The sequence below is a fragment of the Gobius niger genome (genome assembly GCF_951799975.1).
Source record: "Gobius niger genome assembly, chromosome: 15".
In the NCBI taxonomy this organism is placed as follows: Eukaryota; Metazoa; Chordata; class Actinopteri; order Gobiiformes; family Gobiidae; genus Gobius; species Gobius niger.
In genome coordinates this window covers 3,471,368-3,496,437 of record NC_136866.1, presented here as the reverse complement: position 1 = coordinate 3,496,437, position 25,070 = coordinate 3,471,368, and the positions used below count along the sequence as shown (strand labels likewise).

Below are 25,070 nucleotides of genomic sequence, written 5' to 3'. Positions count from 1 at the left end.
TCACATTTTTGTTGAATTTTTGTCACTTTCTTGTTGCATTTACATCCTTGTTTTCTTCTCATTTTTTGTGGCTGTTTTGGTGCTTTTTTCCCCCCACATTGTTGCTGTGTTGTGTCACCTTTTGTATGTTTTTTCTTTTCATTTTTTTTTTTTCATTTTTGTCACTGTTGAGTTTTTGTCACATTTTTGTCACATTTTTGTTGAATTTTTGTCTCTATTTGGTTGAGTTTTTGTCACATTTTTGTTGAATTTTTGTCACTTTTTTGCTGAATTTTTGTTGAATTTTTGTTGAATTTTTGTTGAATTTTTGTTGAATTTTTGTCACTTTTTTGCTGAATTTTTGTCACTTTCTTGTTGCATTTACATCCTTGTTTTCTTATCATTTTTGTGGCTGTTTTGGTGCTTTTTTCCCCAAGAAGCTGTTTGATTAGGGTAAAGCCAAACTGGAGAAAATGGGATCCGTTCAGGTGGAAGTTAAGAGGTTAACGGAGCGCATTTTCTCCAGTTTGGCTTTACCCAAATCTAAAAGCTTCTCGACTGGTGAGCAACAATGTAACGCCTCATTTGAAAGCTAAGACCTACAAGAGTGACTGTAACTTTCTGTCAAGTCGCCACAATTTTTAACCTCTTTTGTTTGGTTTTTCCACTACTTTTTTTGTGGCTTTTTCTTGTCTTTTCGTTGTTGTTTTTTTACTTTTCATCACATTTTTCATCACTTTTTGTGTTGCTTTTCCTGCACATTTTTGTTTTCTTTTCATCCTCTTTTTGTCGCTAATTTGATGCTTTTCTTTCTAGCTTTTAGATTTGGGTAAAGCTCGGTTAAGGCGGGACCGGTGGCCCTAGAGCCAGTGGCCCCTCTGTGCTCTTCCAGAATGGACAGTCCGCCCCTGGTTGAAGACATATTATATTTGACTATGGGGTAAACAAGCTCGCCATCTTCAACTTGTGGCTTAAAGTCCTTTCAATTCTTTCTGGTTTCTAGTTCCAACAGCGTTTATTTTTAAATATATCTCAGGATACATCAGAAAATGACACACTTTCCAAAGATTCCCATTCAGGACTGCAACGCCATAAATCAGACAGACATCGCAGATCCTATTTCCGTATCGCTTACACATCACATCACTTATAACATGCGTGTGCAGCCATTATAAGGCAAGCCCCCCCTATGGCGACTCTGTAATCAGGTCAATGGCGTTTGGAAACAAGATAAGGCCTTAAAGATTGTTGTTGCAAAGAAGAGTGAATGAGATCAGGACGATCTTTTGTAAAACCTGAGGAGCTGAACAGTGGGATGTGGCTGGATTACAAGACCACATCCTGAGTACATTATAATAGTCAGCTCTTATGACACGTGAACACACCAGACAGGCACACACGAGGAAGTGAAGTGTGATAACATACATGATAAACACACGTCTCAATATATGAACACTGTTTATCTGTCAACATACAATAAATAATGCGTTATCCTCGTTGACGGGACAGATGATGCTGCCAAGGGACATTACAGGTGCCATTACAATAAAAAGGCCGATTGTTTTGTTGCTGCGTTTGGATGTGCTTTGTGTCATATATTAAAGAGGGGGTATTCTGCTTTTTTCAATCACATAGTCTATATCACACTACAATGATGAGCAAACCTTCTGTTGGTCTGTAAATGCAGTAAATTAGAATAACTGCCTTGTATAAAATGTCTCTCTCAAAATGGCTGTAGTGAATGTCTTGAAATAGGCCTCTGTCTCTTTAAGAACCTCTGACCCTTTAGACACGCCCCCTCCACACGCTGTCTGTGGCATCAGTGGGGAGGGGGTTCTGCTGAGGAGCAGTGGTTGGTTACTCGGCTGGTAACGAAAGCTCGGAGGCGTCTCCAGGAGGTGGGGGCGTTCCTAGGAGGACTCAGGCAAACCTATCCCTAAAATGGCCGCCATCAGAGTTTTTACAGATGACTCAGAAATACGTGAATGTGCCAAGATAACACTTAATGAGGGAATGACAGAATAACATGATGGAAAGTTTGAAAAAGTCAATTTTGCCTAATACCCCCCCTTTAACTTCTTACCCCCCCGCCAGAATGGAGGGCATGATCTCCAGTTCAGCTTTACACAAATCTAAAAGCTAAAATGGCTCATTTGAAAGCTCAGATCGACAAAAGTGATAACTTTTTTTGTCACGTGGTCACCGCGTTTCTGTCACATTTTTGAAGCGTTTCTGTCAATTTGCCGCTTTTCGGCTGTGGCTTTTTTGTGCTTTTTCATCGCTTTCTTTCATTGCTTTTTTGTTGTGTTTTCATCATGTTTTCGTCACTTTTTTTTCTTCACTTTTTTGTCGGGTTTTTTTGCGTTTTCATCCTCTTCTTAGACGCTATTTTGCTTCTTTATTTTAAGCTTTTAAATTTGAGTGATGCTAAACTGGAGAAAATGTGCTCGGTTCAAAGTGACAGTCTGTAAGTTAAGTTAAGTTAAGTTAAGCCAAGTGAGGAGAGGTAGATTGAAATTTCAAAATAAACAATAAAATCTCTCTCCTCTTTAACCAGAAAGCCCTTCTTAGTTTGCAAAACGAGGAGAGCTGGAACAGAATTTTTAAAAGTGAACAATCAAGCTCCTCCCCCTCCTACCTAATTGGACCTGAAAGGCTGGTTCACTGGAAAAGCTCGTCTCATTGGTCAACACAGGAGGACGCTATGCTCTGATTAGTTGCTGAGATCCGGGAAGGATGGGCTTTAGAAAAAACAGTAAATACGTATCATGACTTACTTTACATCAAAATGCAAGACTAGGTGGTCCAGTGTGCACCTTTGATAACATTTGTAAAACATTTAGACTTCCAGACTATAACTTTAAGAGGTTGAGGAAAAAAAAAAAACATTTTCTCTTCTTTTCTTGGCTTCAGATGTGGATTGCCTGGTCACGGTAACAACTTCATGGGTTTAACCATCACCACAAGTTTACGGCGTATATTGTAAAAAACAGAAACCAAGATTTACAAAGAGAAAAGCTTCAGAGAGCTTCACTAAACGGCATAAATGTGCGGTCTCGAACCTGGCTGGTGTGTTGAGAGTACGTGGCGTCGAAGTTGAATGTTTTGACGAGGCTCTTGTCCCGGCCCAGCGTCATGGTGCTGTACGGGTGGCCCTTGTAGAACGGCTCCATCACCGTCACTCGCTTCCGGGACGAGTCGACCTGGAGAACAGGAGGAGGCCCGGGGCTGTCCGACGGGTCCGGATTCACCCGCAGCACCACTTTCACCTGCTCAACACACAACCATTTATATTTATGAATCTCACGCAACACAAAGAGGAACACGTCCATCATGTTTTACAGCAAGAACCCAGAAAAAAATAAAAATAATGGCCATTGTAAGATGAATATCCCCCGTTCCCAAACACGCATTATTCCTATTGTTGACATTAGCAATAGAAGGAGTGACATTCAGCAGAGCCGGGGGGAAACCTGAGCGTTAAATCCGAGGATTCTGGTAAATGGCAAAAAGGATTAGGATTGATGGGAGGATGAAGACGGAGCACTTGAGTGATTAGATCAGACCGGGCGCAGGATTCCTGTGGAGTCCGGTTAAAAGTGTCCTTGCTCCAAACAGACACCTGCTGGAGAGGTTCAGGCCAGCATAAAGCATTGGCTTAAATGACTGGAATTGAGGAAATGTATCTTGTTTTGAGCGGTTTTCACTCATTTAGACACTTTTCCTGATCGGAGCAAGTTTACTTTGCTTGTTTGAGGACATTTCAGACCAGTTCTAGCGTAAATCTCGCTTGAAATAAGAATGTTGTATTGCCAATGAGATAAGAACAATTTTCTTTCCCCATTGGCAAAGAAAATGACCTGAAATAAGGACGAAACGTATCGAAACGAGTCAGAAACATCTCAGAACAAGTGAAATAATCTAGGACAAATGCCCAACAACATCTTAACTAGTCAAAACAACAAAAAAATGGATTATTATGCTCAAATTGAGATGTTTATACTAGTCTAGTTAATTACTTTTTGCAGTGAACGTATAATTCAAAAGCGCTAAATACTGAAGCAAATATGAGACGGGTCCTTGTGTCCTGTTTCCCTTATTTAAAGCAGCACTAAGTAACTTGTTTACCATAATAAATCCTTTCCATTGTCCCTGTGTGGGTCATACAAGTGTTAATGGGATGATTTGGGGGTCTCTCATCTCCCCCCTGGTGTCTCTGAACAGAAAACCACACTTCCAGCTTTCCCTGCACCGGGTCAGAAGCCCCAATACACACTAACAGAATCATGAAGAAGAAGCTAACAGGCTAACGGGCAAAGCTAACTGCGGGCTAGCACCACTTAAACAGTATTTATAGCCAAGTTAGAGTGAAAAAAAATGTCTCCATTGTGTAATTGGATTCACAATATCCCTCTCTCCCTTTGTCTTTTCTGTCAGCGTAGTATTTACTCTCACGGACAATTAATGAGTAAAAAAACACAACATGCTTCACGTAACCATATTTAAATAGGGAAAACGTGGAAGAGCTTGGTAGCTTCTATCTTGACCTGTTTTGGAGCTATAGTGGAGAGAGGGTGAAAATGTAATGCAACACTGGATCTTTAGACTTTGCAGACGCTTACTGAAACAATGCCAAAGCGAATGCTAAAGGCGCTCCAACGAAATATTGGCGCGTATGTGTGTTTTATTTTGGGCGACTTTGTTGTTTTTATCAGGCTGTGTATTTGTATCTGTACCTTTACCCCAGTATTGATATAAACCACCACTGGTAAAACCCATTGTGGCTCTTGGCTTAAAGCAACAGGCCACCGTTTTTACATACTGAGATATGTGTGATAGTGGAGAGAGGGAGAGGCTAAATGCCAACGCCGTCTGCGCTGTGTTTACGTGACTGAAGGCACGGGGGAAGATCAGACAGGTCCTAAAGAACTCGTCACAGCTAAGGTAAGAACATATCTCAGTGTGTAAAAACGGTGGCCTATTCCTTTAAAAAGTTTGCCCATTACAGAGCTTCCATTTGTAAATCACTGCAGTGGGAGAGACTGAAAATCAAATCACGTTGTTATTCTCATTCTCAATTACAGATTCAAACGCACATACTGCACCTCTGCACTGTCAGGTCTGGAATCTGGTCTGCGAGCCTTCAAGAACACAACATCATACCAAACCGGAGTAATCACGGAGGAATTATATTACACCGCAATGACCTCATCTCTGCACTGACAATCCCAAAACCCAAGAGCCATTTTCCATCTGCCACGCAATGCCTTCCCCGCGCGTAAAGATTTTTTTGTCATAATTCTCACAGCGTATGCAGCGGACGGCCCCCTGACTGTATCGAATAAGTGTCGGAGTGTTTTTATGAGAGTAAATTATTCAAGACGACGCTCGCGCTTTATGTAACGTTGGCATAAACCGGGCAGGTGCGGCCGTAACCCTAGACGCGCAAACCCTTAGAGGAGTCCATCTCTGGGTCGAGGGGAGGGCGGCCATATTGATCCCCCCTCCCCTTGTGTCGATCCCAGGAGAGATGAGGGCAGCAGAGAGGGGGGGGGGGGGCGAACAAGATGGAGACATTAGCCCGCATTACGGCTCATCCTAAAGCGGGCGGGGAGGATATAGGATCCGCTTCAAATGGGCCGTGATCGCTTTACGACGCGCCGCGGCAGGAGTCGTGTTTGCGGGCGAGAGCGTCCTGTCTGACACGCCGCCGGTTCGGGTCTCGTTTGTTCAGGACGGCCGTTGTGGAAATCCTGAGATAATCCGGAGATACTTTGTTCTGCCCACTTTCTTTCATGGCTGCCGCCGTTGAAGAAGTCCAGCGGAACATGTTCAAATCACTGTTGTTTGAAGGTTTACGGCGGATACGCAGATGCATGGGCGAACTTCTTCAAAGGCAATAATGGCGGACATGACTGCACATCGCACTTTCTGCACAATAAACTACAAATCCACTCGTTTTACACCGACTATTGTAAGTTGTGTCGGTTCTTACTTCACTTTAGACGAACAAGAGAACACTTAAACCCATTAACCCCCACCGTAAAAGTGTTAAAGCGTCTTTACCTGGGAGTATACAGCCTGGGTAACGCCTCATTTGAAAGCTAAGACCTACAAAACTCATCTAAGCTTCTTCCTTGCAGTGTTAATTTCGTCGACTAAAATATTTAGTCTTAATTTTAGTCAAAGTGATATTTTTGCCGACTAAAATTGGACTAAAACTGGACTAAAAGTTTTTCATGAGACTAAAACTGTGACTAAAATGTCCAGATATTTTAGTCGACTAAAATAAGACTAAATAAAAATGAAAAGGAGAGACTAAAATCATCCGAACTTGTATTGAGCGTCTGAAAGAGCCTCAGATCATGTAAATTCTCTGCCAAAGGATCAGCTCTGAGCTTTGTTCATGTGGAGCAGCTCCATGAAGCAGAGGAACAACATTAAATATGATTATAATCAATATTATCAATGCAAAGTCGAATAAATAAGTCTTAAATTTAGTCGACTAAATTTACTTGCAATTTTAGTCGACTAAAACTAGACTAAAATTGAAGATATTTTTTTGACTAAACTAGACTAAAATTAAATCACATTTTCGTCAAAAGACTAAGACTAAATTAAAATATGTTGTCAAAGTTAACACTGCTTCCTTGTTTTGTTTTAATCGATTTTGTTGTGCTTTCTTCACTCCATGTTGGGTTTTTGTCACGTTTGGTTGTTTTGTTGCATTTTCGTTGCTTTTTTTGTAGCGTTTTGGCCGCATTTTGTTTTTAAGTGTAATCAAAAACACAACAAAAATACGACAAAAATATGACGAAAATGCAATGGAAAAATGGTATAAAAAATGTGACACAAACACATCAAAACACGTGAAAAATGTGACGAAAACGTGACAACAAAAACAAGGAAAGCGCTGAGGCCTTAGCTTTCAAATGAGGTGTTGCACCGGCCTAGGCTGTAAGCTCCAGTGAAGAAGCTTTTAGATTTGGGTAAAACTGAACAAGCAAAAATGCACTCGGTTTGGGCGGGGGGTAAGAGGTTAATAATCTCAAACTTGGAGGATGGATTATCCAAACTGGGGAGGAAAGTCTCACTAGCAGCTTTTCGGTTTTTGAGTGACCCCTGAGCCACTATAGTGTTTATGACCATTCTGTAAACTCAAAATCTTGTGTTGTTAAAAAAATATGCAGCTGTCAGAAAGATTAAATGCTCTACACACATCTCATATTTAAACCCAGACTACGGTGTGTTAATATTCTGAACTAATTGTTTGTAATGAAATGAAAGTCATTACAAAACAGATTATGACCCAGTTCAACCACTCGATGCTGTGCGGGTCACTGAGGTCAGAAAAGACTTGGTCAAATGGCAGAAACCTGATCTGACATCTTTCATTTATTCTTTTACCAATTCATTCTTATCGACACGAGGGAGTCAACAGTTCCAAAATGATCAATGAAATGACGGAGCATTTCGGGTTCATCCGTCTGTTGCTTGTGTTTGTTTGCGATATTGTTGAGAATTTGCCTAAATGGCCAAAAACCCACATTTCACGGTGCTGTCCTCTCAGCAGGGACATGTGATCAGAGGCAGCGGGACGGACGGTGCAGCCAAAATAACTGTAGTGAACCTGCTGCTGTGAGGAGGAGACCAACACGGTGGGTGACGGGGCAGGAACCACATTTCCCTGTACAATGTAAACGATTTAATTCATGGTTATAATATAATACTGTATCATTAGTGTGAGAAGAAGACACGGCTGGTGTGAGACGCTCGTCAAACATTTCTGTGTTGGCTGACGGAGGCCGAGTGCAGAAGCACCGCGGCCTCACAGCAAGAATGCGCTGAGTTCAATTTCCGGATTGTGTGAGGTCTGACCGTGAGGAGCTGCTGATTCTCCCTGTGTCTGGTTTATTTTAAACCAACGTATGTTATAGAGTATCAGAAATAGAATGACAATCGTATTTAGGGGCATCTGCTGTTTTTGTCAACTTGTTTCTAGCTCTCAATAAAGACACCTATCAATCAGAATCCCTCACATCAGTAACTTCCTCGTTTTGGGCACTTGTACAGCTGTGCCAGATGGAAAGCGATGCAATGAGTTACTATTGGTAATAATACGTTATATTGACAATGAAGCAAACAGCCCCTCCTGGAGCCGCCACCTTAATGTGGTGCAGGGGTTTGAGCACCCGAAAGATCCTCGGGGCTCTGTTGTCGGGGGCTTCGTGCCCCTGGTCGGGTCTTCCAGGGCAAACAGGTCCGAGGTGACGGGTCAGACAAAGAGCGGGTCAGAAGTCCCGTATGAGAGACCAACAGCCCGGATAGAACCATGAGGCCGTCCTTCTGTGGACCCACCACCTGCAGGAGGGGCTGGTGCAGTGTGATTTGGGCAACAGCTGCCCCCACGACCCGGCAACGGACAAGTGGAAGAAGATGGACGGATGGATGGATGAAGCAAACAGTTCTTTTTTCTTCTTCTTCTTTCTTACATATTCTTGTGTACTAGAGATGCGTGGGTCGACCCGAAACCCCACGGATTCGGTCGGGTCGGGTACCTCAAAACTACGTCAAACTTCGGATGCGGGTGGGTCGGGTTACAAAGCGCACTTTTTTGGTTTTGTCCTTATATTGTTGGCTTACGATACACAGTGCATTCTTATCCATAAATGCCACAAAAGTCGACTGTGTTTAGTTGAATGTTTAGTTTTATGGGGTAAATGTATCATTAGCATGTTATGTTTAGATGTACCTGGCCTATCACTTCTGTATGACTTTGATCACCGCTACAAATGCGTCACAACGTGCATGTGATGAAAGTAATGCATCAACAAGAAGCAAGGTAAAACTAAAATCAAAGTCACAGCATCTTACTGACCTGAGGAGCTTCTTAGCATCAGGTAAAGCTGCTCCACTTTAGTCCAAACTCCGTTGACTTGACAGAAAGACTCGTCCAGGACGTGGTGAAAGTAAAGCCTCATGATTGTTTCCTGATAAGTCCATTCGCGATTTCAGAGGTTCCTCAGTGGTGCAGTAAGTAGCAAAACAAAGCATCAAGTGCTAATTCTCCTGTAAACTCGACATCACGTGGCGCGCTCCCGTTTGAGTGATATCCAGCTGCAGCGAGACTCATGCAGCAGTTTTTTAATGTGCGCGGGTCGGGTCGGGTCGGCAAACTGAGAGGCTTTTCTCCGGGTCGGGTGGGTCGGGTTTAAATTACAGCGGGTCGGGTTGGTGCGGGTCAGAAAAAAAGCCGACCCACGCATCTATATTGTGTACTAACATACTTTATGGTGGCAAAAATAAATTAGTCAAGAAAATCAGTTGCCTACCTTTGCTTTAAATATACATTTGTGCTCAAAGGTTTACATGCCCTGGCAGAATTTCATCATAGGCTGTCATTGAACTTGTTGACAACAAAAAAAGTTCACCACACCTACTGTGAAATATGGAGGTGTTTCGCTGACGCCACTGGCTCCAGCAGGATAAAGGGAACGTCCTGTTAGTGTCTCCTGACCTCAATATCATTGAACCGCTGTGGGTAGAGCTCAAATACTCTGGTCATGCAAGACAGCCCAGGAACTTTCAGGAACTGGAGGCTTTTGGCCAAGAAGAACGGGCCGCTTTACCATCAGTCAAAATAAAGAACCTCATCCACAACTCCCACAAAAGACTCCAAGCTGTCATTGATGTTAAAGGGGGCAACACACAGTTAGGGTATTAGGGTCATTTTGGTACTTTCTTTTTTCATTATGGCTTAAAAATTGCAAACTCAGTTCTTTAACCATAAATGGCTTCACAAAACCACTAACCATGAGTGAAAAAAACGTATTCTTATTCTCATATTCTTTGCCAGAGTATGTAAACCTTTGAGCCTATGTATATTAATTCCCAGTAGATGCAGTGCAGTATTTCTACTGTAAATCGAGCTCATACCTTGCCAACATTGGGCGAGTCCTTGCTCCTGGTGGCAGCTTGCAGCAGGCAGGAGGGGGCCGGGGGCGGGTTTTTCTGGATCGCGTCCCTGAAGCAGGTGGAGAACTGAGCAGGAGCCGAATCCGACGCGTGGCCTTTTTTCCTTAAAGTCAGATTAAGCTTCTCCGCGGCTCTACAGGAGGGAGGGGGGCAGACAGAGAGGCGGACGTTTGTCACACGTTCAGAATGCTACGGACACGCGCTCCAGCGATACATTTCTAACATACTTAGCCAGGAAGGACATGGCGGCCGTGTTGGCGATGGTCACCACTCTCGTAATATGAGGGAGTTTGGAGTTTATCTGCACGGCTCCAGCCTCACCACTCGACTTTTCCGCAGCCTGTCGAGGAGAGAAAGCTCATTATAGAAATCCAAAAGTGTAATTGCACTTCAGCACCACTCCAGAAGCGGCCATTGTGACGGGAGTTAGAAGAGGGGCTGGTGTGAACCCGAGTTTGAGCGTCTCTGCGTAATGGGATTGGACTCCAGCACTATTCTGACTCAGAGAGGGGAACGTGCAGTAAACATACAGTGGTTATTTTTGTTTCTTGCTTCAGGAGACGTTACAACAGATCAGCGACCGCGCCGAGTCTCTTCCTCTGCCCACTCCTCTGCACTTTTACACCTCCATAAAGCTTGTTAGTCAACAGCAAGATAAGGGTTTTCACTTTCTTCAGGCCGACAATCCCAAAATAACAACGTGGACATCCCGGGACCCCCTTTGTAGGTTCTAAAATGAAGCCAGCATGACTCGCTGCGCCCTTAGCATGTCCAAAGTTAGTAATCCAAAACACCGTCAATAATAAAATCCAGGGAGTCAAGATGTAAAACTCTTTAGTGAGTAAAAAACATACATTAAATGACAGACAAGGGATTACAAAAAAGGGGTAGCGTCATGATATAGCGACACATAACCAAACAATCAATCAATCAAATGTTATTGGTATAGCGCCCAACAACAACCAGAAGGTGCCCAGAGCGCTTGCCAGGATAAAAACAAGAATCACAGTAGACAACAATAAATACAACAAACAAAATATGACTAAACCAATTTACCAAATACCAAAATTATGATTATGAAAATGATTACTTAAACCAAATAACTTGAAGAAAAGTAAATTAGACCAAAATAAACAAACCACAAAACCCATAACGAAATTACCAAAAATTGCAAAATAATCATGACTTAAACTGAACTATTTACAGAACAAAACATAATTTAGGTTCCTACACCCTTTGTAAAATGCAATTGCCGCTGGGACAATACACTTTTGTTCGATACATATTAGTAATTAAAAGGTAATATGTGTGAAAAACAAATGCCTTTGATATTTATGGCAGCGTGAAGATTGAAAAGTGCATTAACACAGAATGTAAATGTTAGACAATAAAACTAAATTGCTATTTATCATTCTGGGTCGTGCTGTAAAGTCGTAGTATCTCTTTCGTAACTTTCAGCCACTGATTGTTTGGCTTGTGTATAAGACGCTCGACAGAGGGTATTTATCCGTCTTCTAAACACCACAGACAGACTTGAATGGTCGGACAAAGTCTCGAGTTCATGTCTCCAGGTCCCGCACCGGGGACTGGGCTTAATATTTATCGTACGTATATACATTTGCAGTTTTTTCTTATATTTGTAAGTAATACTGTAATTTTCACTTAAAGGGGGGTATTATGCAAAATGGACTTTTTCAAGCTTTCCATCATGTTATTCTGTCATTCCCTCATTAAAAACATGCCTGAAGTGTTGCCTTGGCACATTCATGTATTTCTGAGTAATCTGTAAAAACTCTGATGGCGGCCATTTTAGGGATAGGTTTGCCTGAGTCCTCCTAGGAACGCCCCCACCTCCTGGAGACGCCTCTGAGCTTTCGTCACCAGCCGAGTAACCAACCACTGCTCCTCAGCAGAACCCCCTCCCCACTGATGCCTCAGACAGCGTGTGGAGGGGGCGTGTCTAAAGGCTCAGAGGTTCTTAAAGAGACAGAGGCCTATTTCAAGACATTCACTACAGCCATTTTGAGAGAGACATTTTATACAAGGCAGTTATTCTAATTTACTGCATTGACAGACCAACAGAAGGTTTGGTCATTGTTGTAGTGTGATATAGACTGGTGCTATGGGACTGAAAAAAGCAGAATACCCCCTCTTTAAAGAGACTAGATGCAAGTTGGTCATTTTATGCTCACTGCTGCCACCTCAGGTCTTGTGTGTAACTGCAGCTTCTATGTTAAGCTCGTGCATTTGAGTGACGGTGCAGGATTTTAGAGGCAGTTGTGGTGAACAGGTCTGAGCTCATTCTACACATTAGGACATGGCTGGAACACGTAGGGGGAGGAAAATACTTCATTTTAACATTTTTAAACTCTGTATAGTCCCTTTAAGTAAACTGAGGAAGAAATATGTTTTGTCGGCACTAAATGGTTCTCAATATTATCGTTTATTGCCATATTTTCCTGCCCCAATACATCAAACTTCACATTTTGATATCGTGACAGGCCTAGGAGCGCATAATAAAAATGCCTCCAAACACAAGTATTGAAAGTATTGTGATACGATTGTTCCAGCCCCTGTCGTTATGTTACTTGGCCTCATTTCACAAACAATACTGTATCCAGAGAGAAACATTAAATATACAGCCAATATTGTACATTTGCTTAAGTGCTTCACAACCCCCACTTTGGAAAACAGGTCCAACCTCAGCATCTCCTTTCATTAATCCTAAATATATTATCCTTAACATTACATTAAAGCAGATACAATGTTAGGCATTATGATAATACAAAAATGCAAAAAGCATTAAATCGTTGTAACCGTTTATTGATTGTTTTTAGGCTACGAGGGGAAACCATTTTCTTACTGATGGGAAATACTTCACCGCTGAAAGCTGACCTTGGTTCTCTTACATTGAATTAACAGTGTCTGCAATTCTTTACATTTTTTTGCTTTTTTAAGATCAAAAACGGTTTGCTTTTATGTGGAGCAACAGTTATGAAGGTAGTGGCTTAATTGAGAGGCCAGCCAGTTAATGAAATGAAGGACGGGCTCATTAGCATGCGAGCTTGTGTCCTGAATGAAGAGCCTCTAATGGGTGATTAAATGAAATGCTTTTTTTGAGATGGACAGTCGGCTGCTTCCCTTTTCTTTGGAGCGAGACCAACGTTTCAGACAAAGACTCGAGCCACCAGCCAAAGCAGGCGTCAGACGTGTTTAGCAGCCAGTTCAGTGCCACGGCTCCCAGAAACGCAGCCAACACACACTCAATAATGCATCGAATTTAACATGCCTGTCTAAATGATTATTTCAGTCCAGGCTGCAGCGGGACTACGGCCACAGATTGTAATAAGAGCATTGTAAGAGTGTTCTGAAGGCAAAACAACGTGTACAGGTAAAAGTAATTTAAAATAGGCAGTATTTAATCATAACATGTGGTTTGGGATTCATGTGACAAATGAAACAAAGCAATAAGGATTTCCAAAAACCTTCAGAACTATGTTGAATAAAGAGTGCAGCTACTTGTGGTACAATTCATCCTCACTTGTGTTTATCAACCCAAGCCACACTGCTGAAAATGGCAACACAAAATCAACTAAACTGAAGCTCAAAACATTAACAAGCAATACCAAAGAGAGTATGAAAACTATATATTTATGGAAACCTTATGGTATAAGCAATGAGAAAAACAATTTTTCCATTTGCCCTCGTCATTTGGTAAAATTGTGCGATTATACACTGCAAAAAGTAAATATCAAGCATTGTCTTAAATGACTTGAATTGAGGAAATGTATCTTGTTTTGAGCGTTTTTCGCTAATTTAGACACTTTTCCTGATCGGACCAAGTTTACTTCGCTTGTTTGAGGACATTTCAAACTGGTTCTGAGGTAAATCTCGCTTGAAATAAGAAAGTAAAATTGCCAATGAGACAAGACCGTTTTTCTTACCCCATTGGAAAAGAAAATGACCCGAAATAAGGACAAAATGTGTCGAAACGAGTCAGAAACATCTCAGAACAAGTGAAATAATCTAGGACAAATGCCCAAGAACAACTTAACTAGTCCAAACAACTAAAATTTGGATTATTATGCTCAAATTGAGATGTTTATACTGATCTAGTTAATTACTTTTTGCAGTGTACCATTTTTCCATTAAAGAGGGGGTGTTCTGCTTTTTCAGTCCCATAGCACCAGTCTATATCACACTACAATGATGACAAACCTTCTGTTGGTCTGTAAATGCAGTAAATTAGAATAACTGCCTTGTATAAAATGTCTCTCTCAAAATGGCTGTAGTGAATGTCTTGAAATAGGCCTCTGTCTCTTTAAGAACCTCTGAGCCTTTAGACACGCCCCCTCCACACGCTGTCTGTGGCATCAGTGGGGAGGGGGTTCTGCTGAGGAGCAGTGGTTGGTTACTCGGCTGGTGACGAAAGCTCGGAGGCGTCTCCAGGAGGTGGGGGCGTTCCTAGGAGGACTCAGGCAAACCTATCCCTAAAATGGCCGCCATCAGAGTCTTTACAGATTACTCAGAAATACGTGAATGTGCCAAGGCAACACTTCAGGCATGTTTTTAATGAGGGAATGACATAATAACATGAGGGAAAGCTTGAAAAAGTCAATTTTGCATAACACCCCCTCCTTTAAAGTAAATGGGGAGTCATCGCTACGGTAACTCCATGAAACATAAGACCCGGGTTTCATTGACTTTTTTGATTGGAACGACCAAATGGAATTTTCTTCCAAATTTCGTTTTGACTCCCAATATAATGTTATTGTCAGACCTTTTTATTTTTGTTTTTACACATCAGAGCAAATGGAAATGTTTTTCTGATTGCTTATTTAAAAATATATAGTTCTGATACTCTCCACAAAAATCCGGCAAAATGTATGTATTTCTTTATTTGCACAAGAACATTACACAACTTATGTGTTGCACAGACCAGAGATATCTACAAGCTAGTGTCATCTGTGGTCCCTGGGCAGAGGAAGTGACAGCAGGTTTATACACTGGCCAATAGTGACCCGGACTGACTGGTCTATCAAAGGAAATAAAGCCATTTGGATGAGGACCCAATGTATTTAAACCTGACAACCAAGACTATGAGGACTATGAGGAATTACTTTCATAATATCACTCATGACTCCCCACATCTGACCACACCTCTTGCTTCTTCCCAGGCAGTGACTTCATTTTGAACCCAGACATTGCCCATTGGACTCCTCCTGACCTAATAATAGACGTGATGCAGAGCCACACTGACGGCATCGAGGCTCTAACGGTGCATCTGCTTAGAGTAAATCTACTTTAATGTCTGCTGTTATTTGAGGCAAGAAAACAATGTTGGTCACTGTGTGCTATGCCTACCTTTATGTACTTAGGCTAGGCTATAAAATAAGAAGACCGAGGCTATAAAATAAGAAGACTGAGGCCATTAAATGAAAAGCCCAAATATTACTGGATATGACAACAAGATATTCCTGTCAAAAACACTTCATGTCAATCTTGTAGTGAATAATGAATAATTCCTGGATGGAAGAGCCGACATGTACAACTTTGGGTCTATAATTCAAACAACAAGTTTCAAAAGGTTTAAGTCTGGTCTTGACTCCAGTCTTGAACTCTCGCCTGGTCCCTTCTCTGGACTAAATCTCAAAGAACAGCCCTCCATCTTCGACTTATTATCCTTTAAGTTCTTTTGTCTGGACTCCTTTTGTTTTTACACTAATGCATTGTCTGACTGAACCCCCTCATATTGATCCACTTTCTCTTTGGACCAGTCTGGACCATAATGCATTATTTTGTATTGTATCCAGGTTTTCCTATTGTTATGGTTGAATATGATGACATTTGTTTATGGATATCAGTTTCATTACTCAAATGCCCCAAAGACAATTGAGACGCTAATGGATTGTACAGAGATAATGCACCACGTGCGGGAGATACAGCATATATACAGTATAGATGCATTTGGTGCTTTATGCACTGCAAAAAGTAAATATCCAGCATTGTCTTTAATGACTTGAATTGAGGAAATGTTTCTTGTTTTGAGCGTTTTTCGCAAATTTAGACATTTTTCCTGATCGGAGCAAGTTTACTTTGCTTGTTTGAGGACATTTCAGACCAGTTCTAGGGTAAATCTCGCTTGAAATAAGAAAGTAAAACTGCCAATGAGATAAGAACAATTTTCTTACCCCATTGGCAAAGAAAATGACCTGAAATAAGGACGAAATGTATCGAAACGAGTCAGAAACATCTCAGAACAAGTGAAATGATCTAGGACAAATGCCCAAGAACTTCTTAACCAGTCAAAACAACTAAAATTTGGATTATTATGCTCAAATTGAGATGTTTATACTGATCTAGTTCATTACTTTTTGCAGTGTAGTCACACAAAGCAGCTTTAAAGTTGGTGCCTTTTTATTTCATTTCTCAGTCACGGTCACGCTGCAAAAAGTAATGAAGTAGATTAGCATAAAAGTCTCAATTTAAGTATAATAATCAGAATTTGAGCTGTTTTGACAATGAAAGGTGTAGGTGGGCTCCTGACCCAGATTATTTCACTTGTTTTGAGACGTTTCTGACTCGTTTCAATACATTTCGTCCTTATTTCAGGTAATTTTCTTTGCCAATGGGGTAAGAAAATTGGTCTTATCTCATTGGCAGTTTTACTTTCTTATTTCAAGTGAGATTTACTTTAGAACTCGTCACAAACGTCCTCAAAACAGCAAAATAAACTTTGAAAATAAACAAGAAACATTTCCTCAATTCAAGACATTTAAGCCAATGCTCGATATTCACTTTTGCAGGGCAGTATGTGGCTGCCTTAATGAGATTTGACCACCACACACAAGTATTCACACTGTTGCATTCACACAGCCATTTGAAGTGTCTTGTCTTCTATCCGAAAGCATGCACTGTATCATGTATTGTAACTTGTATGTGTGCAAATTAAGTTATTATGAAGCCTAGGCCGTTAATTCAACCTGGGAGACCAATTTCAGCATCCCCTACCTCCAATCCGTGATCGCTTCAATGCAGTGTTAATTTCGTCGACTAAAATATTTAGTCTTAATTTTAGTCAGTGTTATTTTTGACGACTAAAATTGGACTAAAACTAAATTAAAAGTTTCTCATGAGACTAAAACTATGACTAAAATGTCCAGATATTTTAGTCGACTAAAATAAGACTAAATAAAAATGAAAAGGAGAGACTAAAATCATCCAAACTTCTATTGATTGTCTGAAAGAGCCTCAGATCATGTAAATTCTCTGTCAAAGGATCAGCTCTGAGCTTTGTTCATGTGGAGCAGCTCCATGATGCAGAGGAACAAGATTAAATATGATTATAATGAATATTATCAATGCAAAGTCGACTTTTGACTAAAACTAAAATCGAAATACAAGAATACTAGAATATGTTGTCAAAATGAACACTGCTTCCATGGACCTCCATGGCAGCCAATCATCTACCTCGGTCCTGCTTTTAAGCCTCTAGCAATCATGGTTCACTTCCCAGCTGCGCTGCGACCCGCCTCCGCCCCATCTCCACCTCTTCCATCCACGGCTTCTACCTGCTGCATCTTCACGGGTCTTTCATACCAGCTCCAGTGTCCAGGCTCCGGGAAAGACATCCCTAACTCCAACCTGTCCAACCATACTGACTTCAGTCCTGACATCACTGTATTCACCTTATTCCCGAGGCTCGCGTGGGCGGCGCCATGAATTGTGCCCGCCCCTTTTCTCCTATGTGTTAACATGGGGCCGGAGAAGTCTAGATAAAATCAGTCACTGCACGAAAACAAAGCCGTTTTCAGGCCGCGCAGAGAAACGGTGCAGTGTCGATTTGTTGGTGCAAATGAACATCGGACATTTTACACAAATCAATCGACTAAACATCAGATTTGAGCGGGGAACTTTTTCCCTCGTTCTCCGCTTCATAAACAGGTTTCTCGCTCAACCGGAAGTGTCAGGACAACAGAAGTGCTGAGACAAGGCAAAAAGAGGCAAAAGTGGGCGGGGCGGAAAAAGGTGAATACCAACGGGGCAAAAAAAATAAGATTCTGTTAATAAACCTTCCTAATCGCTGCTTTTGTTTGTCTGAGTCTATCCAGGTTAAAATGTTATAAAACAACCGTTGATTTATACATTCAATGCTTATTGGAGTGTCATAGTAGCAGTAATAGTGTTCATGTTATGGTCTAGTATAGGTCTGAAACGACTAATCGATTCATCTATTTTAGTAATCGATTAATCGTTTTCTGGTTCACACAGACTCAAATGGAACAAAAATTACATAAAAATGTAGTATTTTTGATGAAAACCTACTTTGTTTATATAGTTAGGGTCTGTGTAAATTTTTTCCATTGTAAATTTCATGAATAGAGCCTCCAACAAACATGTCTCTTTAGTTTACTCCATCAACACATCTTCAAGCAGCACCATTTCAGCTGTATGTGCGAAAAAAATTTGAAAGAAAAAAAAAATTCCTTCACACAGCCAAGCGATTACTCGATTAATCGTAAAAATAATTAATAATTACAAAATAATCGTTAGTTGCAGCCCTAGTCTAGTAGCCTGTAGTAAAATTCAATCAAATCACTGCTCCCTCATGTGTTTCACTTGTGCAAAAGGGCACTGTCATCATGCACATTAGCATATGGGGCACAGATGACATTTTGCGTTTTGTGATTTGGATGTACGCAAATGCCTCCCTAATCAAAGCAGCGTCTGCAAAACAATATACATTTTTCTCTTTTAATTTTGGCAGAGAGAAAAAAAAACATGTTGGCGACATAGATCTGACTTCGCCCTCTGCACATTTCATTTATTCAGCGGGATTTGCCGTTTGTTGAAGGTATTGAAGTACTTTGACGAGTAGCTTTCTGCGCCGCATTTACTTTTAGGCAAATGAAAAAGCCTCCCTCTTGAATTACATCAATACAATTACAAAGAATTTCCCCCCCCCCTATGAGATCAATGAAGTCGCTCTGATTCACCGCCTTTAAAACTCCGCGTTCTCAAATGCGCCCGATCTGTCGTAGTGGACGAGCACGGCGCTTGTCTTCACCTTGAATGGGTTTGTAACCTTTTTATTGGGGACCGGGGGGGGGCCGTGCGCTTCCATCAGAGTAATGCGGATCCCCCCCCTCTTGTTAAATATGACCATCCCCCATATTGATCACAAGTGCTTTTTGACGGCCCGGCGTTTTATGACAGGGGTAATATATGACCCGGGTTCCATTCCATTAGCAAAAGTACTTTTAAACAACGCGCGCGCGGTCTCGGCGGCTAAATAGACCCTGATTACCCCCCCATGAATCACTGCTTTGCCGACGCCCGTGTGAGATGTATTCCAGCTTGTTAAAAAGGGGGGGGGGACATAAGAGCAAGTGCGACCCGTGATTTAGCGACGGGCTTTTTACCTGATGGCGCGCGTGCGATGGGGCGCTCGCTTTGCCCGACGCCAGCTGCTTCTGCTCCTCCACCCAGCGGTCCATGTCGGGGTGCGGGGACTTGGCGCCCCTCCGTCGGAGCGTCTGGGGCGTGCGCTGCGGGGTCTTGGGGCTGGGGGGCGCCCTGGCGTTTTGGGGGCTGCCGCCGCTCTGGGCGCGCAGCGGGCTGTGGGTCCTGCTGCGGAAGTGCTGCAGAGTCCGGGCGAAGTCTCGGGACGGCCGGTCCTCATATCTGGTCAAAGTCGAGTCCAGCTGTCCCAGTAGAGAGGCGGAGGAGAAGGGGGATTCGAAGGGGGGTTCGAAGGGGGCCCGAGAAGGAGGAGCCTGGCCCCGGTTGAGCGCCAGGTAGATGGCCTCTTGTTTGAGTTTGTCCACGCTGGTGCCGCAGGTGCTGCACTCGCCGTGGTCCCAGGTGTCTGTGGGGCGGTTGTGGACCCGGAGGTTGTTGTGGAGGAAGGATGAAAGATCACTGGAGTCCTGAAACGCATAAAAGTGTTTTGTTTTTAAACATATATGTAATTCATTTGGATTGTTTTGATGGGTGTGGTATGTAGGGATCTACAAGCTTCTACTAGATCTACAAGCATTGATTGATGAAAACATTTTAAAGGAAGAAGTGGGAATGACACTTTATAGAACATTTAAAGAGGGGGTATTCTGCTTTTTTCAGTCACACAGCACCAGTCTATATCACACTACAATGATGACAAACCTTCTGTTGGTCTGTAAATGCAGTAAACTAGAATAACTGCCTTGTATAAAATGTCTCTCTCAAAATGGCTGTAGTGAATGTCTTGAAATAGGCCTCTGTCTCTTTAAGAACCTCTGAGCCTTTAGACACGCCCCCTCCACACGCTGTCTGTGGCATCAGTGGGGAGGGGGTTCTGCTGAGGAGCAGTGGTTGGTTACTCGGCTGGTGACCAAAGCTTGGAGGCGTCTCCAGGAGGTGGGGGCGTTCCTAGGAGGACTCAGGCAAACCTATCCCCAGAGTTTTTACTGATTACTCAGAAATACGTGAATGTGCCAAGGCAACACTTCAGGCATGTTTTTAATGAGGGAATGACAGAATAACATGATGGAAAGCTTGAAAAAGTCCATTTTAGCCCCCTTGAAAGCCGTACTAAGTAACTTGTTTGCCTTAATAAATCCTTTTCGTAGTCCCTCTGGGGGTAATTCAAGTGTTAATGCGATGATTGCAGGGTCTTTCATCTCCCCCCCCCCCCCCCGGTGTTTCTAGCCTGAAAAGCACCTTTGCAACTTTCCCTGCTCCGACCCGGAAGTGCAATACACACTAATGGAATCACGAAGAAGAAGCTAACAGGCTAACGGGCAAAGCTAACTGTGGGCTAGCGCCACATAAACAGTATTTACAGCCAAGTTTGTGTGAAAAAAATGATCTCCATTGTGTAATTGGAAGCACAATATCCCTCTCTCCCTTTGTCTTTTCTGTCAGCGTAGTATTTACTCTCACGGACAATTAATACGTTAAAAAATATCAACTTGCTACGACATTTTCAGTTGCGCTTATGGCCACTGGGGGCAAGAGTTGCTTAGTACTTCTTTAAATGGTAAATGGACTCAACTTGTATAGCACTTTTCTACCTTTATCAGGCCCAAAGCGTGTTACAGTAAGGAACCAGTCACCCATTCACTCTCTCAAAAGCTTCTCGAGTTCTGTTGCATTGGGCACATTTATGTCACATTCGTCGCTTTTTTTCTCTTTTGACACTTTTTTTTCAAGAATCTTTTCGATTTCGGTAAAGCCAAACTGGACCAGCTCAGTTCGGGTGGGGGTTAAGAGGGTTAAAGGTGAAGAAACGTTTTGTGCTCAACAAAATCCAGGAAATACAGCCTTGCAATAAAAGTTGAAAAACATACCATGTGTTTGAGAGTTATCCTATATTCAGTCAGTCATTCAAAACCCTCACCCCCACCTGCTGATGTCACGAGGTGGGCTTCCTCTGTGTGAGAAATGTGCCTTCTCTGGACTTTTTTCAGTGTTGAATTGGCCTTCTAGTCATTCTAATTTACTGCATTTACAGACCAACAGAAGGTTTGGTCATCATTGTAGTGTGATATAGACTGGTGCTATGTGCCTGAAAAAAGCAGAATACCCCCTCTTCAATAGACTAATTAGGATATTCCTTTATTGCTCACCGACACGCTTCCTCTCTGAACTAAACATGTCCGTCCGATACGTGTTACATTTATGGAGGACATGACACCGGCTCGAGTTTCTTGCTGAGAATAACAAGACGGATGATTGAGCAAATGCAAGGTGAGTCACTGTGAGGCGCGGCAGGCAATCTTAGCACTTAGCGCAGAGTAATCACGGGTCCGGCACTATTGATTAATGCCACTGCTATCATTTTAGGCGCGGGATGTAAGCACAACAAGCCACTGCTGCAGGAGGACGGGCCACACCAGAATCACAGATGAGGAACGACTGCGATGAATCAAGAATCTATAATAAAATAGTGCCTGGTCATTTTATTGACTGTTAAAGGGACTATGCAGAGTTTAAAAATGTTAAAATTATGTATTTTCCTCCCCCTACACACCACAACTGCCTCTAAAATCCTGCACTGTCCCTCATATAGAAGGTGCAGTTCCACGTATGGCCTGAGGTGGCACTAGTGAGTAAGCTATAATCTAATAGGATTTTAAGGATGTCCGTATGTGAAACTTTTGAATTTTTGGATTATTTTGACAACTATTATGATGTCAGTGGAGCTTGAGCTAGATTTGTTCAAGACTACACAGCAGAAGGACTCGTCTATTGTGCATGTTTTAGGTCGATGGGTCTCACTTTGTCTGGGAATCGAGACCAGGACCTTCTTGTGCTCAGCCGCCATGTCACGTATATTTGGCTGTGTGGTGTAACAGCAACATATCGATTTTTTACTTCCATTTAGAGGGACATACATCAGGTATTGATCTGAACTGAACGCATTTTCTCCAGTTCGGCTTTACCCAAATCGAAGCTTCCCGACTGGACAGTGCAATGCCTCATTTGAAAGCTACGATCTACAAAAGTGATAGTTTTTGGCGTGATTTTGTTTTTTTAATCGCTTTTTAAGCTGTTTTTTGTCGTGTTTTCTTCATGTTTTTGTTGTCACTCTTTTCTCTCTTTTTTTCTGTGTCTCCCTCACATTTTTGTCACTTTTTTGTTGCGTTTTAGTGGCTTTTTCAGCACTTTTTTTGTTGCTTTTCTATCGTGTTATTGTCACGTTTTTGTCACATTTTCGTCGCATTTTTATTCTGCTTTTGTATTTTCCTTTTCATCCATCCTTGTTATTTGGACGCATTTTTCCACACACCTTTAGATTTGCGTAATGCCAAACTGGAGAAAATGTCAGGTGGGGGTTAAGAGGTTCAAATTTTCAAGATTAAGACTATATATGTCATAAATATTGATTATTCTTGACAACCCAATGACCCAGTAATACAATTATTAAAGGGGGGTATTATGCAAAATGGACTTTTTCAAGCTTTACATCATGTTATTATGTCACTCCCTCATTAAAAACATGCCTGAAGTGTTGCCTTGGCACATTCACGTATTTCTGAGTAATCTGTAAAAACTCTGATGGCGGCCATTTTAGGGATAGGTTTGCCTGAGTCCTCCTTGTAGTGTGTTATAGACTGGTGCTATGTGACTGAAAAAAGCAGAATACCCCCTCTTTAACATTTGCTTTTCACCTGTTTTATTTCCTTCTGAATGTATGAGCTGCTCCTGTTTCTCTCTTGGTAAAGTTGTCACTTTGTGTTTGGCCGGCCCACCGCTCTCCTTGAGTGCCCCTGTCCAGTCGATCAATGCTGAAGCTGCCAACACAGTGCCAGTGACCCATACGGCCCCGGAGGAATACCACACTTCGCACTTAGCCCTCAACAACGACGCTCCAAGCCCAAAGGGAAGTTTCGTTGTAAACCAAACGTCATGCTGGGAAATTTCGAGCAGTTTAAAAGATAATGTTTTCGCTCTCGCACAAATCAAGCAAAATCTCACTCCGAGAAAGAAGCAGCGGTTTGGCATAAGATTGTGCATTCAAGCAAATCAGAAAAGCGATAAAGACATCACGAAGGAAAAGGGAAACCACACTTTTGTTGCTTGTTTGTTGCATTTTCTGCACTTTTTGGTCGTGTTTTTGTCACTTTTTTCATGGTGTTGCTGTTGTTTCTCAGGCACGTTGTTTTCCTTCATTTGTCGCTTCTTCGCTGCTTTTTAGTCATGTTTTCATTCCCTGTTTTTGCCGATTTTTGCTGCTTTTCCACGTTGCTTTTTTGACGCCTTTTCATCACATTTTCTTTCCTTTTTTGCTGTGTTTTTGTCACTTTCTTATTGTGCTTTTGTCATGTTTGTGTCACTTTCTTGCCTCTCTTATACGGCGCCTTTTGTCGCTTTTTCATCACTTTTTAGTCGTATTTTTGCCGCGTTTTTGTCACTTTTCCGTTGGGTTTTCTTCTCGTTTTTGTCACAATTTTGACACTTTCTCCAAGAAGCTTTTACATTTGGGTAAAGCCAAACTGGGTCAGGTAGGGGTTAAGAAGTTAAGGAGCAAAATATTCCAAATCTGGTTGAATTATGCTAGCTGACTGTATTTTGATATTTGACTTAAAGCAGTAGCCTACTAAGTAACTCATGCCCCTAGAGGCCATAGTGACCACTGCAGGGGTCAAATCATGTTACAGTTTTAAACTCAGTAATTGTCAATGAGAGTAAATACTACACTGACAAAAAAGACAAAGGGAGAGAGGGATGTTGTACATCCAATTACACAATGGAGATACTTTTTTTCACTCAAACTTGGCTGAAAATACTGTTTAAGTAGCGCTAGCCCGCAGTTAGCTTTGCCCATTAGCATGCTAGCTTCTTCTTCGTGATTCTATTAGTGTGTATGGAGGCCTCCGACACCAAGGGAGACCCCACAATCATCCTATCAACACTTGTATTACCCCCAGAAGGACTACGAAAAGGATTCATTAAGGTAAACAAGTTACTTATATGCTGTTTAAAGGAGCTATATCATGCTATTTTAGCCATTCCAAAGTTAAGTATAGGCATTTATATGATATACTGTACCTCTACCATTATGGAGCACTCATTTTTGTGATAAATATAAGTGTTTTCTGGAGGTATTTTTCAAACCCGGAAGACACAACGCTTCGATTCAGTTAACTCCGCCCCCTCTCTCCGCACATACAACTTTACCGTAATATAAATAAACAGCAATAAGTGAAGATACTTCACGATGCAGTTATAAGGAGTCGATATCTGCAACACAGCTTCATAAATGGCTAACACACATGCTAATATGCTAACACACATGCTAATATGCTAACACACAAGCTAACCCGCGTTTGGACTGACTCACCCTCTGCTCCATTGCTGTTTACATTATGGGACTCGCGTTGGTTATAAAAGTTAATCCACTTTGATTCAGGTGAAGGTTCACCAAACATCCATCAGTGACAGTCACAGAAAAACACCATTTTGGTGAAAGTCGCTGAATCCCGGAGAAAAAAACAACTTCTAAGAGAGTGGCCTCTTCTTGAAAAAGGTTGAATAAACTCCGTAGCCAAACGCGCTTCTTTTTTTTCCGTGACATTATGTTAGTTAAGAATAAAGAACATGAGTGTCCAGAGTAGGTAACGAGCTCCATC

General features: G+C 41.9%; 1 protein-coding gene across 1 annotated transcript in view; it reads right to left on the bottom strand.

Moving 5' to 3' along the window:
- Positions 1–25,070, bottom strand: part of kif26bb (kinesin family member 26Bb) — a 52,777-nt gene that overhangs the window by 22,644 nt on the left and 5,063 nt on the right. The window contains exons 3-6 of the mRNA XM_079571778.1: positions 19,377–19,883; positions 10,182–10,294; positions 9,916–10,087; positions 3,042–3,248 (exon numbers count right to left, since the gene is read on the bottom strand). Coding sequence (XP_079427904.1) covers positions 3,042–3,248; positions 9,916–10,087; positions 10,182–10,294; positions 19,377–19,883 — 999 coding nt within the window. The remainder of the gene's footprint in view (positions 1–3,041; positions 3,249–9,915; positions 10,088–10,181; positions 10,295–19,376; positions 19,884–25,070) is intronic.